At 37.6% G+C, this 15,709-nt stretch overlaps 1 protein-coding gene and 1 long non-coding RNA gene across 14 annotated transcripts in view; one reads left to right on the forward strand and one right to left on the reverse strand.

Annotated features, from left to right (window-relative positions):
- The window catches only part of LOC134735541 (uncharacterized), a 130,114-nt gene extending 125,919 nt beyond the window's left edge, over positions 1 to 4,195 (forward strand). For both annotated transcript variants that reach the window (XR_010118735.1, XR_010118736.1), the window contains one exon: positions 3,727 to 4,195. This is a non-coding gene — a long non-coding RNA (uncharacterized lncRNA). The remainder of the gene's footprint in view (positions 1 to 3,726) is intronic.
- Positions 1 to 15,709, reverse strand: part of ZRANB3 (zinc finger RANBP2-type containing 3) — a 307,089-nt gene that overhangs the window by 103,667 nt on the left and 187,713 nt on the right. For all 12 annotated transcript variants that reach the window (XM_063630970.1, XM_063630972.1, XM_063630968.1 and 9 more), the window contains 2 exons: positions 15,122 to 15,293; positions 13,262 to 13,378 (listed from right to left, as the gene is read on the reverse strand). In XM_063630970.1, the coding sequence (XP_063487040.1) occupies positions 13,262 to 13,378; positions 15,122 to 15,293 (289 nt within the window). The remainder of the gene's footprint in view (positions 1 to 13,261; positions 13,379 to 15,121; positions 15,294 to 15,709) is intronic.

Raw genomic sequence — 15,709 nt, forward strand, 5'->3', positions numbered from 1 at the left:
AAAAAAAAAACACATCATCAGGAGGTTTTAAATTATCTTCAAATTCCTCAACATAATTTTTCAAATGATTCATTAAAACCAAAAGTATTTCTAAAATGATGCTACAGAGTACAAAGAAAATTTCTACTATCTAACAGCTTGCACCTTGTTGTGTTTGGCACAGATCATGCTTAATGGAGGTGTGGGTACAAAATATATCTCCTATTTTTTTTACAATTTTGATGAATGGCAGAAATATCAACCCAGTTGACCAAGCAAGAAATCTAGATTTGACCTTTTCCCTCACTTCCACATTCAGTCAATCACCAATGTCTACTGATTGCACTGCCTTAATCTATCGTGAATTATTCCTTTCCCAGTTAAGATATGATACAGCCACTACATTGGTTTAGATCACCAGCATTGTTCATCTAGATTATCAGTGAGCATCCTAAGTGGATTCTCTGCCTATTAGTTATTGCTTCCAATACATTCTCCACACAGCTAGTTATTCCTCTAAAGCCCAAATCTGATTATTTTACTCCAATCCACTGTACCTGACTGCTAAGAACCTTTAGAATAAATTACAAACTATGAACTGTGACTTTCATAATGTAGTTACAGCTCTCATTGACCTCCAGCCTAGTCTCAGTCAGAATTCCTCTTCTTTTTGAGATAGTATCTTGTTCTGTCACCCAGGCTAGAATGCAGTGGCACAATCGTGGCTCACTGCAGCCTTGACCTTCTGGGCTCAAGTGATCCTTCCACCTCAGCCTCTCAAGTAGCTGGGAGTAGAGGCGCATGCCACCGTGCCCAATTAATATGTTTAATTTTTTTTTTTTTTTTTTTTGAGACAGAGTTTCACTCTTGTTGCCCAGGCTGGAGTGCAGTGGTACCATCTCAGCTCACTGCAACCTCTGCCTCCTGGCTTCAAGCAATTCTCCTGCCCCAGCTTCCCGAGTAGCTGGGATTATAGGCATGCACCACCATGCCCAGCTAATTTTTGTATTTTTAGTAGAAATGGAGTTTCACCATTTGGCCAGATTCATCTCAAACTCCTGACCTCAAGTGATCTGCCCGCTTAGGCCTCCCAAAGTGCTGGGATTACAGTCATGAGCCACCACACCTGGCTATGCTTAATTTTTTGTAGAGGTGTGGTCTCACTATGTTGCCCAGGCTGGAGAATTCCTCCCTAGCACTGTATGCTTCAGGCATGTTGACCTACTTTTGGTTCCCTGAATATGTCTCTCCTGGTTATTCTGTGAGTTTCCACAAACTGTTTCAACTGCCTGAAATACATTCCACCTGCCCATCTCCTATCCATTTTACTCCCTCCCTCTGGCAGGCTAAATCTTATTTGTTCATTCCTTGGGATGTCTTTCTGGCACCCTCAAGACTGGGCCAGGTATCTTCTCTCATGTACTTTCATAAGCATCCTGTTTTTGAAGCACTAAATACATTCTATTGTAGTTGAATATTTATTTCATGGTCTTCCCCAGTAGATTGCAAGTTCCTTGAGAGGAAGACATTCTGTTCACCATACCTCCCTAGCACCTTGCCACATAGTAGGCAATCAATAAATATGTACTGAATTAATAGGAAAACATTTAATCAAAGAAAGAAGCACCAACACTGGTATACATACAATATAATAATCAAATTATAATCTGTGGTATTTCAAGTTCATTTACAAACTGGTTTGGGAGAACTCTGAAACTCATTTTCTCACAGAATCAATATTAAATGTAGTTGATAACTAGCTACCTCCTGCAAAGCCTATTTAATCTATAATGTAGGTAAACTGTATTATTCACAGTTACTATAGACTCTACTAAATATCAGTAATATTTCTGGGGAAAATGTACTAAGAATTCCAATTTGGTCATAACTTGAATTAATTATTTCTGGCTGTAGCTCAGGAATAGAAATACACAGTTCCAATTTCCATAGGCGGTTAAGGACAGAAGTTCTATTAGAGAGGGAATGAAAAATGACTAAAAACTCTAGGGAACTGGGGAGGCAAAGACTGGCCTTCTGCTGCCATTAATCTTTGGGAACATTACCTAATTTAGGGACAACTACTTTTCATCTCTTTTCTTTTCCTTCAAGAATCCTAGGAATTAGATGCCAGATTCCTACTGATTGTCAACGCTTCTGACTTCAAACCAGGGTTTTTTTTGTTTGTTTTTGAGATGGAGTCTCACTCTATCACCCAGGTTGGAGTGCAGTGGCACCATCTTAGCTCACTGCAACCTCCACCTCCTGAGTTCAAGCGATTCTCCTGCCTCAACCTCCCGAGTACCTGAGACTACAGGCACGCACCACCATGCCCAGCTAATTTTTGTATTTTTAGTAGAGACAGGGTTTCACTATGCTGGCCAGGCTGGTCTCGAACTCCTGACCTCATGATCTGCCCACCATGGCCTCCAAAAGTGCTGGGATTACAGGCAGCAGCCACTGTACCTGGCGCCAACTAGGGTTTTTTAACCACAGACAAGAAATGATCTAAAAGGTTTTCATATATGTTCTTTTTCCTTAAGCAAGCATTCTGTATTCAGTATTATATATAAAGAAAGCTAAGTAAGCAAACAAGCAAAAAACAAGAGAGTTATTAACTCTAGGAAAAACAACAGTTGTCAAAGAAAAAAATTTAATTATAACTCAACAGTGAGATGTTTAACAAAGTTGTTATACTGTAAACAATGAACACTGATCTAACAAAAAGTTATGATCAAACTGAAAATTAAGACATAGGAAAATGGAACAAGGAGAATATATTGAAAATATTTTCTTCCAATCTATGTTTTGCATTTTCATCTTCCTAACAGTATCTTTCATACTACATATATTTTTTTTACCACCATGTGTTCAAGTTTTTAATCTCAATTTTTTCTTTAAAGTTTGTGCTTTTTGTATCCTATCTAAAACATTGTCCTAACCAAAAGTTGGGAATATTTTTACATATGTATGCTCCTAAGAATTTTATAATTTTAGCTCTCATATTTAATTCTATGACTCATTTCGAGTTAATTTTTATGTATGGTGTGAAATAATGTTCAAGACTTCTTTTTTTCCTTATGGATATCCAATTGTCTTAGTACCCGTTATTGAAAACTATATGTTCCCTATTGAGTTATCTTGTCTCCTTTCTTAACAGATCAACTGACAATCTATGTGAGGTTCTATTTCTGGACACTCTCTTTTCTGATTCATTAATTTAACTTCTTATTAAGTATTTATATAATGTAGTGTGACTCATTCAAAATTGTTTTGGCTATAGTAAGTCCTTTGTATTGCCACATAAATTTTATATTTAGTGTGTCAATTTATACAAAAAAGACTACAAGGATTTTGATTAACAGCACTGAATATAAAAATTTACAGAGAACTGGCATCTTAACAATATTGACTCTTCTGATTCATGAACATAATGTATCTGTTGTTTATTTAAATTTGCTTTACTTATACTAAACAATGCTTTGTAGTTTTCAGTACATATTTTTTGTTGACTTTATTCTAAATTAGTTCATGATTTTGGATGCTATTTCAAATCGTATTTTTAAAATTTCTGTTTCCAATTTTTATTGCCAGTATACAGAACTAGAAATGATTTTTATATGTTGAACATGAATTTTGTGACCTTGATAAAATCACTCTTCGATTTTCTATGTGGATAATCCTGCCTGTGAATATGGACAATTTTACTTACTGCTTTTTGATATGTACACCTTGTATTTCTTTTTCTAGCCTTAATGCACAGCTAAGACCAGAACCAGAACAATGTTAACGGGAAGTGATGAGGAAAGGCTCTCTTGTCTTGTTCCTGATCTTAGAGCAAGAGCATCAGTCTTTCTGCATTAAGTATGATGTTAGACGTAAGTTCTCATAAATGCCTTTTATTGTGATAAAGAAGTTTCTTTCTGTTCCTGATTTATTGACAGGTTTTGTCAGGAATGGATACTGAATTTTGTCAAATGCTTATATTGAGATAATCACATGGTTTTCAATTTTTATATTGTTCATGTGATGATTAACAGTGATTAATTCAGTGTTAAACTTTGTATTGCTGGTACACTTTTTTACATACTGGTGGATTCAATTTGCTAATATTTTGTTAAGGACTTTCATATTCATTAAGAACACTGACCTATAGTTTTCTCATTATTTTGTTTGTCTGGTCTTGGTAACAGAGTAATCCTGAAGTTATAAAATTAGTTGGGAGGTATTTCTTTCTCTTTGGTTTCCCAAGAAATTTTTAGAATTGGTTTTACTTTTTACATTAAATGTTCAATGGAATATAGCAGTGAAACCATTGAGGCCTCAAATTTTCATTATGATTTTTACTATAAATTAAATTTTTCTAGTTGATACGGGGCTATTCAGGTTTTTAATTTCTTTTTGAGTCAGCTGTGATATTTATAGAATCTATATATTCGTATAAATTTTGTTGGCTTTCTTGACATAAAGTTGTTAATGATATTCTCATTATCTTTTGAAGGCCTATAGGGTCTGTAGTGACAGTCTTTTAATTCTATTTTACTGCTGACATGGGTAAATACTTTCTTCTCTATTTTTCTTTTAAGTTTTACCAGTTTTATTCTTTTAAAACAATCAGTCTCAAATTTCTTTTTCTTTTTTCTTCTTTTTTTTTGAGATGGGGTCTCACTCTGTCGCCCAGGCTGGAGTGCAGTGGTGCGATCTCGGCACACTGAAACCTCCACCTCCCCGGGTTCAAGTAATTCTCCTGGCTCAGCCTCCCAAGTAGCTGGGATTACAGGTGTGTGCCACCGTGCCTGACTAATGTTTATATTTCTAGTAGAGATGGGATTTTGCCATGTTTGCCAGGCCTCATATGATCCACCCGCCTCGGCCTTCCAAAGTGCTGGGATTACAGGCGTGAGCCACTGCGCCTGGCCCCTCTTCCTATTTGACATAAGGTTTGCTTTTTCTGATAAGTATAGCTATTCCTGCTCACTTTAGGTTTCTCTTTGTGTGGAACATCTTTTTCCATCTCTTTCCTTTCAGTCTATATATGTCTTTACAGATGAAGGGAATTTCTTGTAGGCAGCATATAGTTGGGTGATGTTTTTTGTTTTAAAAAAATCCATTCAGCTGGTCTGTATCTTTAAAGTGAATAATTCAATCCATTAACATTTAACGTTATGTTTTACATGTGAGGACTGCCATTTTGTTAATTGTTTTATCGTTGTTTTCTATATCATTTGTTCCTTTCTTTCCCTCTTATTTTTTATCATTGTGGTTTGGTGGCTTTCTGTAGTAGTAACATTTGAGTCCTTTCTTTTCCTCATTTGTGTATCTGCTCTACCAATGAGTTTTGTACTTTCATATGTTTTCATGATGGTAGACACAATTATTTTTTTTCCAGGTGTAGGGCTCCTTTAAGCTTTTCTTATAGGGCTGTTCTAGTGATGATAAATTCCTTCAGTTTTTCGTTGTCTGGGAAATATTTTATTTCTCCTTTACTTTTGAAGGATAGCTTTGTTGGCTGAAAGCTTTTTTTTTTCTTTTCAGCAAATTGAATATATTATCCCAGTGTCTCCTTGCCTGTAAGGTTTCTTTTGAGAAATCTGCTTTTACTCTGCTGAGCATTCCTTTATATAAGATTTGATGTTTTGCTCTCGCTGCTTTTAGAATTCTCCCTTTGTCTGGACTTCTGACAACAATGTGTCTTGCAGACCTTTTCAGGTTGTATCTATCTGATAAATCTTTGAGCCTCCTGTATCTGGATGTCTAAAGCTCTTGCTAGACTTGGGAAGTTTTAAACTATTATTTAATTAAATATTTTTTCTATGCCTTTGCCCATCTCTTCTCCTTCTGGAATATCCAAATTTAAATATTTGGACACTTTATGGTATTCCATAGGCTTTCCTCATCCCTTTTTATTCTTTTTTCATCTGATTTTTTTTTTTTTTTCTGAGATGGAATCTCACTCTGTAACCTAGGCTGGAGTGCAGTGGCTCAATCTCGGCTTACTGCAAGCTCCACTTCCTGGGTTCACGCCATTCTCCTGCCTCAGCCTCCCGAGTAGCTGGGACTACAGGCACCCGCAACCACACCTAGCTAATTTTTTTTTTGTATTTTTAGTGGAGACAGGGTTTCACCGTGTTACCCAGGATGGTCTTGATCTCCTGACCTTGTGATCCACCTGTCTCAGCCTCCCAAAGTGCTGGGATTACAGGCATGAGCCACCACACCCGGCCTTTTTTTTTTTTTTTTTTAAGACAGAGTCTCACTCTGTTGCCCAGGCTGGAATGCAGTGGTGCAATCTTGGCTCACTGCAACATCTGCTTCCTGGGTTCAAGCAATTCTCCTGCCTCAGCCTCCCAAGTAGCTGGGATTATAAGCAAGCACCACTACACCTGGCTAATTTTTTGTATTTCTGGTAGAGTCAGGGTTTTGCCATGTTGGTCAGGCTGGTCTTGAACTCCTGACCTCAAGTGATCCTCCCGCCTCGGCCTCCAAAAGTGCTGGCGTTACAGGCACCAGCCACTGCGCCCAGCTTATTTTTGTATTTATTAGTAGAGACGGAGTTTCACCATGTTGGCCAGACTGGTCTCTAACTCCTGGCCTCAAGTAATCCTCCCACCTCAACCTCTCAAACTGCTGGCATTACAGGCATGAGCCACTGTGCCAGCCAAATGTTTTAATTAATGAATTTTATTTTATTTTACTTTATTTTATTTATTTTTTAATTTTTGAGCCAGGGTATCACTCACTCTGTTGTCCAGGCTGGAGTGCAGTGGCATGATCATAGCTCATTGCAACTTCTGCCTCCTGGGCTCAAGTGATTCTCCCACCTCAACCTCCTGAGTAGTGGGACCACAGACGTGTACCACCACACTGAGCTAATTTTTGTATTTTCAGTAGAGATGGGTTTTTGCCTTGGTGCTCAAGCTGGTCTCGAATTCCTGGGCTCAAGCAATCTGCCTGCCTCAGCCTCTTGAAGCACTAGGATTACAGGTGTAAGCCACCACACCCGGCCAGATTTTTTATGATTACATTTTATCTCCACTATTGGCTCATAGCTGATACTGTGTTTTCTATTTCTAGCATTTCCATTTTACTGTCTTACAATTTTCATACTATTTCTAAAATTCTCCATCTTTTCTTGCATGTTGTTTATCTTTTCTATTTGACGCTTTAACATATTATTCATAGCTATTTTAAAGCCCTTGTCTAATAGTTCTACAATCTGGGTCATTTCTGCATCTGGCTTTATCAGTTGCTTTATCTCTTGGCAATGGTTGTTTTTTTTAAATGTCTATTTGTTATTTTGCAATTTCTATTGAGTCCTGAGAGCATATCCATTAGTGGAGCACAAGTTCAAAACTGCCTATTTTCAATACCCCTTTCTTACACTAAACAAAAGCCTTAAGCCATTGTGGAAGAGGCAGAGTACCCCCTCCTCCAACCTCACAGCCTAGTCCATGATGGACTGCTTCTGGTGGTGGGATAGGGACAAATGTCCCTAGGAGTTATGCGTAGAAGGATAGTACAGACTGAGGAAATGATAGTTACATCCAGAATTGAGCATGCTTCTTCCTTTGAGGTGATAGTATGGTAGGGGAGGGGACTGAGTGAATGTAGTCAGCACTGAGTTCTGTTTAGGTTCTCTTGTTACATTTACCTTTGGAGCACCATGAATCTCAAATTCCCCCAGCAACGGGATACTTCTAGCTTGTAATACTGTGTGTCAAGGGTTTTGCTAAGTGTTCCTGCCACATTCTCAGCTTTCATTAGTCCTGCACGCCTGTATTATAGAGGGTTGTCTCTCTTTCCCAGTGGTAGATTGATCTTGAAGGTTTCTCAGTGTTAAGTTCATAGTGGGGGTTGGGGGACCTTTTGAGTCTCCTGGTACCAACTCAGCATAAGGCAATTTTTTGCTGTAGCTGAGCCTTGGGGGTGGTACTTTCTTGGTGTTCCTGTCCCACACCACTAACAAAACTATGTCTTGTAACTGCAGGTGGTGCTAAAGGGGTCTCTGCCTCTCCCCTGGCAGTAACAGATCTCTGCCTTATATCAGTGCAGGGTCCTGAGTCCAACAGGGTTTACTGCCCACTCCCCAGGGGTAGGCAGCATTTGTCCCTATCCCACCACCAGAAGCAGTCCATCATGGACTAGGCTATGAGGTTGGAGGAGGGGGTACTCTGCCTCTTCCACAATGGCTTAAGGCTTTTGTTTAGTGTAAGAAAGGGGTATTGAAAATAGGCGGTTTTGAACTTGTGCTCCACTAAGGATATGCTCTCAGGACTCCCAGCTAGCACGTGGTAGATGCCAGTGGAAATAAAGCTTGTGAGTGAGTATAAACTCCCCTGTGTCAGGACTACTTTTATTGTGAACTTTCTTTCTTTAAATTTTGTTTCTGAAAAAAATTTGTTCTTTTTTGTTTGTTTTGTCTTTTCCTTTGTTTGTTTTTTATAGAATAGAGACAAGGTCTTCCTCTGTTACCCAGCCTGATCTCGAACTCGTAAGCTGAAGGGACCCTCCCACCTCGGCTTCCCAAAGTGCTGGGATTACAGATGTAAGCCACTATGCCTGGGTGAATATTCATAAAAGCCTAGTTCTTTCACTTATGGTAGTGTTAGAACGTTAGCTATTTTCTTCATATCCACTTTTATAATAACCACCTCTTCTTCCCCTTCTCTGCCAAAGGAAAAAAAGTTCGTATGTTCCATCTCTTCTCTAAACAAACTAGAAAAAAAAGGAAGTTTCCTCTACATAAGAAAAGTCATCTATAAAAAACTTAGTAATAACATCTTTTTTTTTTTTTTTTGAGATGGAATCTGGCTCTGTCGCCCAGGCTGGAGTGCAGTGGTGCAATCTCGGCTCACTGCAAGCTCTGCCTCCCGGGTTCACGCCATTCTCCTGCCTCAGTGTCCCGTGTAGCTGGGACTACAGGCACCTGCCACCACGCCCGGCTAATTTTTTGTATTTTTTAGTAGAGACGGGATTTCACCATGTTAGCCAGGATGGTCTTGATCTCCTGACCTCGTGATCCGCCTGCCTCGGCCTCCCAAAGTGCTGGGATTCAGGCGTGAGCCACCACACCCAGTCACAATAAAATCATATTTAATGGTGAAAGACTAAATGCCTTCCCCCTAAGACTGGCTACAAGGTAAGGCTGTTCAGTCCTATCATTTCTATCCAAAATTGTACTAGTCTTCCTTCAACCTAATAGTCAAAACAAATAAATAAAAGGCATATATATTACAAGGAAGAAATAAAAATGTCTTTATGTGCAGACAAAATGATCCTGTATCTTCTAGAATTAACCAAAAATCCACAAGAACTAATAAAAGGAGTTCAGCAAGGTCACAGAATAAAAGGTTAATATATGAAAATCAATAATAATTCTATACTTAGCAACGGAAACCTGGAAATTTACATTTTAAAAAATGCCATTTACAGGAGCATAAAAGGACACAAAATACCTATGGATAAATCTAACAAAATGTATTCAAAAAACTAGAGAACATTGTGGGGATAAATTAAAAGTGAACGATACTCTTTTCAGGGACCAGAAGACCAAATATTATTCAGAAGTAAATTCCTCCAAATTAGTCAACAGATCCAACACATTCCAACAAAATTGTATACACTTAAAATGCTGATTCTAAAATTCATACAGAAAAGCAAAGGACCTACAAAAGACAAAGCAATATTGAAAAGGAATACAGTAGGGTAAACACTATATAATTTCAAGGCTTATTTATTTATTTGTTTTTTGGAGACGGAGTCTTGCTCTGTTGCCCAGGTTGGAGTGCAGTGTTGCGATCTCAGCTCACTGCAACCTCCACCTCTTGGGTTCAAGCAATTCTCCTTTCTCAGCCTCCCAAGTAGCTGGGATTACAGGTGTGCACCACCACGCTCAGCTAATTTTTGTATTTTTAATAGAGACGGGGTTTTGCCATGTTGGTCAGGCTGGTCTCAAACTCCTGACCTCAAGTGATCCACCTGCCTCGACCTCCCAAAGTGCTGGGATTACAGGCATGAGCCACCGCGCCTGGCCTTCAAGACCTATTATAAAGCTACAGTAATCAAGCCATTGTAGTATAAGGCTGATGAATAGACCAATGAATGAGAATAGAATTCAGAAACAGACCTACACATACATTGCCAATTGATTTTTGATGAAGGTGCCAAGGAAATTTAAGGAGGGCAAAACAGTCTTTTGTGTTCTGATGAGTGTTGTAACAATTGAAAATCCATATGTAAAATGACAAACCAAAACAAAAATAAAAAAATCAGAACCTCTACCTTTATTTTGTAGCATATAAAAGAATGATATGCTACAAAAATAATAGTTTATAGACCTACATCTAAGTCATCTATCACTTAGCTATGGGATATGTTCTCAGAAATGCATTGTTAAGGGAATGCTGTCATTGTGAGAACATCACAGAGTGTACTTACACAAACCTATACGGTATATGTATTTTTATTTCTATATATATTTTTCATATGAAAAACCAAAGGACCTAGCATCATTACCGAATACCAATTATTTCTCCTACTTGATCTGCAATGCAACGTCAAGTACCATTTATTATGTTTCTATATATGCTCCATTATAATCTTATGAGACCAGCGTTGTATATGTGTTGTTTTGTTGACTGAAATTTGATTAAATAGCACATGACTGATAACCTAAAGCTATGGCATTTTTAGAAGAAAATATAAGAGTATCTTTGTGAACTTAGATTAGGAAAAAATTTCTTAGGACTCAAAATACAAAAAAAAAAGAAAGAAAGAAAGAAAGAAAGAAAGAAAGAAAAAAATTGATATACTAGATTGTTTCCAAATTTAAAACTTCTGTTCTCTGAAAGACAATGTTAATAAAGTAGAAATCAAATCCATAGACTTTGAGGACATATTTGTAAAATATATATATATATATATATTAGAGAACTTGTTTCCAAAATAAAGAGTTCTTATTACCCCATATAAATATGGACTCAATATGAACAGATACTTCACAAAAGAAAATGAATAGACAAAAGGCACCAAAAAACATGCTCAACACCATTAGTCATCAGGAAAAGAAAAATGAAAAGCACAATGAGATGGCACTACATACCGACAATAATGGCTAAAATGAAAAAGATGGCAATACCTAGTGCTGACAAAGATATCAAATGGAACTCGCATACAATGTCAGTAGAAATGCAAAATAATATAGCTACTTTGAAAAACAATTTGGCAGTTTTTTTTCTCAAGTTAAATCTATACTTTTCTTATGACTCACCAGTTCTATTTCCAAGTATTTGCTCAAGGAAAATGAAAATATATGACTATACAAAGGCTTGTACATGAATGATTATATCACTTTGACTTACAATAGTCTAAAACAGAAATATTCCAAATGTCCATTAATTGGTGAAGGAATAAAAAAAAAAACAATTTTAGGGGCCAGATGAGGTAGCTCACACCTATAATCCCAGTGCTTTGGGAGGCTGAGGCAGAAGGATCCCTAGAGCCCAGGTGTTCGAAACTGCAGTAAGCTATGATTGTGCCACTGCACTTTAGCCTGGGTGACAGAGCAAGACTCTGTCTCTCAAAAAAATTTTTTTAAAGTTTTGTTCCCATACATTGGAGGATGTAAGGAAAGCAATAAAAAGGAAAAGTAATAACATATACAACAACCTGAATCAATCTCAAAACCTTTATGCTAAGTGAAAGAAGCCAGACACAAGGCTACATGCTATTGTTCCATTTTTGTGACATTCTGGAAAGTGTAAAACTGTAGTGACAGAAAGCATATCTGCGATTGCCAAGGTATAGGGATGGGTGGAGGGGAAATGCTACAAAGGTACATGAGGGAACTTTTTGGCATGACAGTAATATCTCTATTTTCATGGTACTGATGGTTACCTAACTATACACATTTGTCAAGCCTCATCCAACCATACATTTTTTATTTTTTTTATTTCATTTCATTTCATTTCATTTCATTTCATTTCATTTCATTTCATTTCATTTCATTTTAGAGACAGAGTCTTGCTCTGTTGCCAAAGCTGGAGTGCAGTGGCACAATCATAGCTCACTGTAGCCCAGATCTTCTGAGCTAAACGATCCTCCCTCCTCAGCCTCCCAAGTAACTAGGACTACACGCGCACTACCATGTCTGGACCAACTATACATTTTAAAAGGATAAATTTCACTTTATGTAAATATACCTCAACAATCCTCATCTTAAAAAATTATGTTACAAAAAAAATCTCAGAATCAAGAGGGGTGACACTCGTCAGTACTTACAGGTTCTACCATGGTGGTAAAAACAACTACCACAAATATATGGTAAGTTTACTTGACAGTTGCACTAATTTTACTAAACTCTAAAATCCTATGTTTTTCACTTTTAGACAAACAGAATGTGAGCAAAATTACCTCTGTCGGGTACTGAACATGGACTATCAAAGGAAGATGACTGACAAATAAAAAAAGATTATTTGCAGTAATAATGTAGTAAAACCATGGGAATACTAATAATAAAGATGAACATAGGTCGGGCACGGTGGCTCATACCTGTAATCCCAGCAGTTTGGGAAGCCAAGGTGGGTGGATCACTTGAGGTCAGGAGTTCAAGACCAGCCTGGCCAACATGATGAACCCTGTCTCTACTAAAAGTATTAAAAAAAAATTTTTCCAGGCATAGAGGTGCATGCCTGGAATCCCAGCTACTTGGGAGGCTGAGGAAGGAGAATTGCTTGAACCCAGGAGGTGGAGGTTGCAGTGAGCTGAGATCGAGCCACTGCACACCAGCCTGGGCAAAAGAGTAAGACTCCGTCTTTAAAAAAAAAAAAAGAAAAAAAAAGAAAAAGATGAATATATATATAATTTAAATGAGAAAATATAACGTATAGTATCCTCCTGCATCAAAATATACCTGTATATTGGAAAAGATAAATATATGGTTGGATACAGCATTACTGTTTACTTTGAGTATGTCTGAATTTTTCCATAAAAAAGAGTTAAACAGGCTGGCCATGTTGGCATGTGCCTGTAGTCCCAGCTACTTGGGAGACTGAGGCAGGAGAATGGCTTGAACCTGGGAGGCGGAGGCTGCAGTTAGCCGAGATCATGCCACTGCACTCCAGCCAGGGTGACAGAGTGAGGCTCCCAACTCACACACACACACAAAAAAAGTTAAACGACAGCAAAGAAATTCTGCAATATATAAATAACTTGCTTAATTAAAAACAGTAAAATACATTGAATAATTTGTATGAAGACAAATACATGATGGCCCAGGAAAGAGTACCTTGGCAATAGCAGTTTGTTTAAACATGCGAGTTATCAACCCCATGACTGTCTCCATGGCACCTGAATTTGGAGTTCTCATTACTTTTTCCCACTCTTCAAAGCTGGTATTCAATTCCTATGTGGGAAAAAACAACATTGTTTATGAGTATAGCATAAAGAACAGAACAAATTGATGCAATCATGAATCATGTCCTACTTTTTTTCCTTTTCTCTATAGAAAGATATAAAAAGAAAATTCCCAAAGATTCCAACATGTTCATTTAAAAACATTAATGCAGAGGTAGGTCAGTCATATTTTCAAAATTATAGAAACCAATGATAAGCTGTGGGTGAAAACAAAGCCCTTTGCTAACAGCATAAATCAAACAATTATAATTTCTTCTTTTTTTTTGAGACAGAGTCTTGCTCTTGTTGCCCAGGCTGGAGTGCAATCGTGCAATCTTGGCTCACCGCAACCTCCACCTCCCGGGTTCAAGCGATTCTCCTGCCTCAGCCTCCCGAGTAGCTTGGATTATAGGCATGCGCCACCACGCCCAGCTAATTTTGTATTTTTAGTAGAGACAGAGTTTCTCCATATTGGTCAGGCTGGTCTCGAACTCCTAACCTCAGGTGATCTGCCCACCTCAACCTCCCAAAGTGCTGGGACTACAGGCGTGAGCCACTGCGCCCTGGCCTATAACTTCTTAAGAAGATACATTCTGTAAAGTGAACATAAGAAACACAAGAAAGCAGAGTAGTAAAAATGTATACGGCAGCTAAGTACTTTTGTAAAAAGATGTGGTTTGATTTAAATAAAGATGGGGAATATTAAATAAAATTAATATTAAGTACAAATATAATCATATGTTGATTCCATTTTATTTTTCTTTCTAATACGAAAATAATAGATAAGAAAATCAGATTGTTATTTTAGAAGTAACATTGCTCAATGTTTACAAAATGCTTATAAGCTTTCAAGATAACAATGAAAAACTCTGTTAATAACGTCATTTTCAGATTTGCAGAAATTTCAGAGAATATATAAGCACTGCATTCCCCAAAAGTAAACACGGATAAAGATTAGGTAAGGATTAGTAAACCGGTTTTCTGATATACTGAACTTCACATCTTACAACATGATCACAGAGTTTTAGAATTTCAAGAATAGGGCTGCATGAAGTTATTCTAGAAGACAGTTATTCATACTTTAAAAAGAAATTCTAGAGCAAGGAACACAATTTCCCTTGCTAATTATTGGGTTTCACACCTTCTATTTAGAATTCTTTTTTTTTTTTTTTTTTTTGAGATGGAGTCTCGCTCTGTCACCCAGGCTGGAGTGCAATGGCCCAATCTCGGCTCACTGCAACCTCTGCCTCCTGGCTTCAAGCTGATTCTCACGCCTCAGCCTCCCGAGTAGCTGGGATTACAGGCACTCGCCACCACACCCAACTAATTTTTGTATTTTTAGTAGAGAAGAGTTTTCACCATGTTGGCCAGCTGGTCTCAAATTCCTGACCTCAGGTGATCTGCCCGCCTCAGCCTCCCAAAGTGCTGGTTTACAGGTATGAGCCACCACGCCTGGCCAATATTTAGAATTCTTAATACTACATCTCTGTTGCAATTGAAGTTCTTTTTTCAGCAAAAATACTTTTTTTTTTTAAACCACTAGGTTACCGTATCTTTTTACGTATCTGATGAATAAAACTGAATTCTTCCTGCCCTCTTGCTGAAATACAAAACCAATGTATAGGGTCTATTAATTAAACCTATTTTAAGAATGCAAACCTTTCCTTCTGTGAAATATGAAATACGTACAATCTTCAATAGTATAATTCAAGATTATTTAAAGTAAGACTTTCAGTCAAGCAACGGTTCTCACCTTGACAGCTGCTGATGGAAGATCAAATGGAATACGCTGTCTGACTTTAGGAGGTAGCTGGGTTAAAACTTCAGTCTTTAATCTTCTAATCATTATGTCACTTAATAGCTGGTGAAGTTCATTAAGATTTGATGCCCCTCTACAATCCCACTGAGGTCTTTTACCAAAATATCTGTTAAAATGAAGACAAAACATGTAGCAAAATTGAATGCTGGAGTTAAGAAAATTTATCCAATGTGTTCTTCCTTTTAATGATAAGGAGCCATGACACTGTTTTCATTGATATTTCTTAATGAATATTAGTTTCAAAAAGCTCAGCCTGAAAAACAGTAATAAGATTTGACACTACTTTAAACTAGAGAAGATGTTAGTGTCTAAGCATACTGTTTACACTGAGTTAATGCAAGGCTGTGATGAACTGATGACTGTGAATTGCACTAGGTCACTGTTTGTAAATGGGGTGTTATTGGCATTTTGAGTGGGCTCACACATGGTGGTGTTTTAGCAGATCTATCCATAAAGTAGGCATGAACTGCCAGTGCATCAGCCAGTCATTATAATAACCAAAACCACCCAGAACATTTTCTG

The sequence above is a fragment of the Symphalangus syndactylus genome, chromosome 22, assembly GCF_028878055.3.
Source record: "Symphalangus syndactylus isolate Jambi chromosome 22, NHGRI_mSymSyn1-v2.1_pri, whole genome shotgun sequence".
Taxonomy (NCBI): domain Eukaryota; kingdom Metazoa; phylum Chordata; class Mammalia; order Primates; family Hylobatidae; genus Symphalangus; species Symphalangus syndactylus.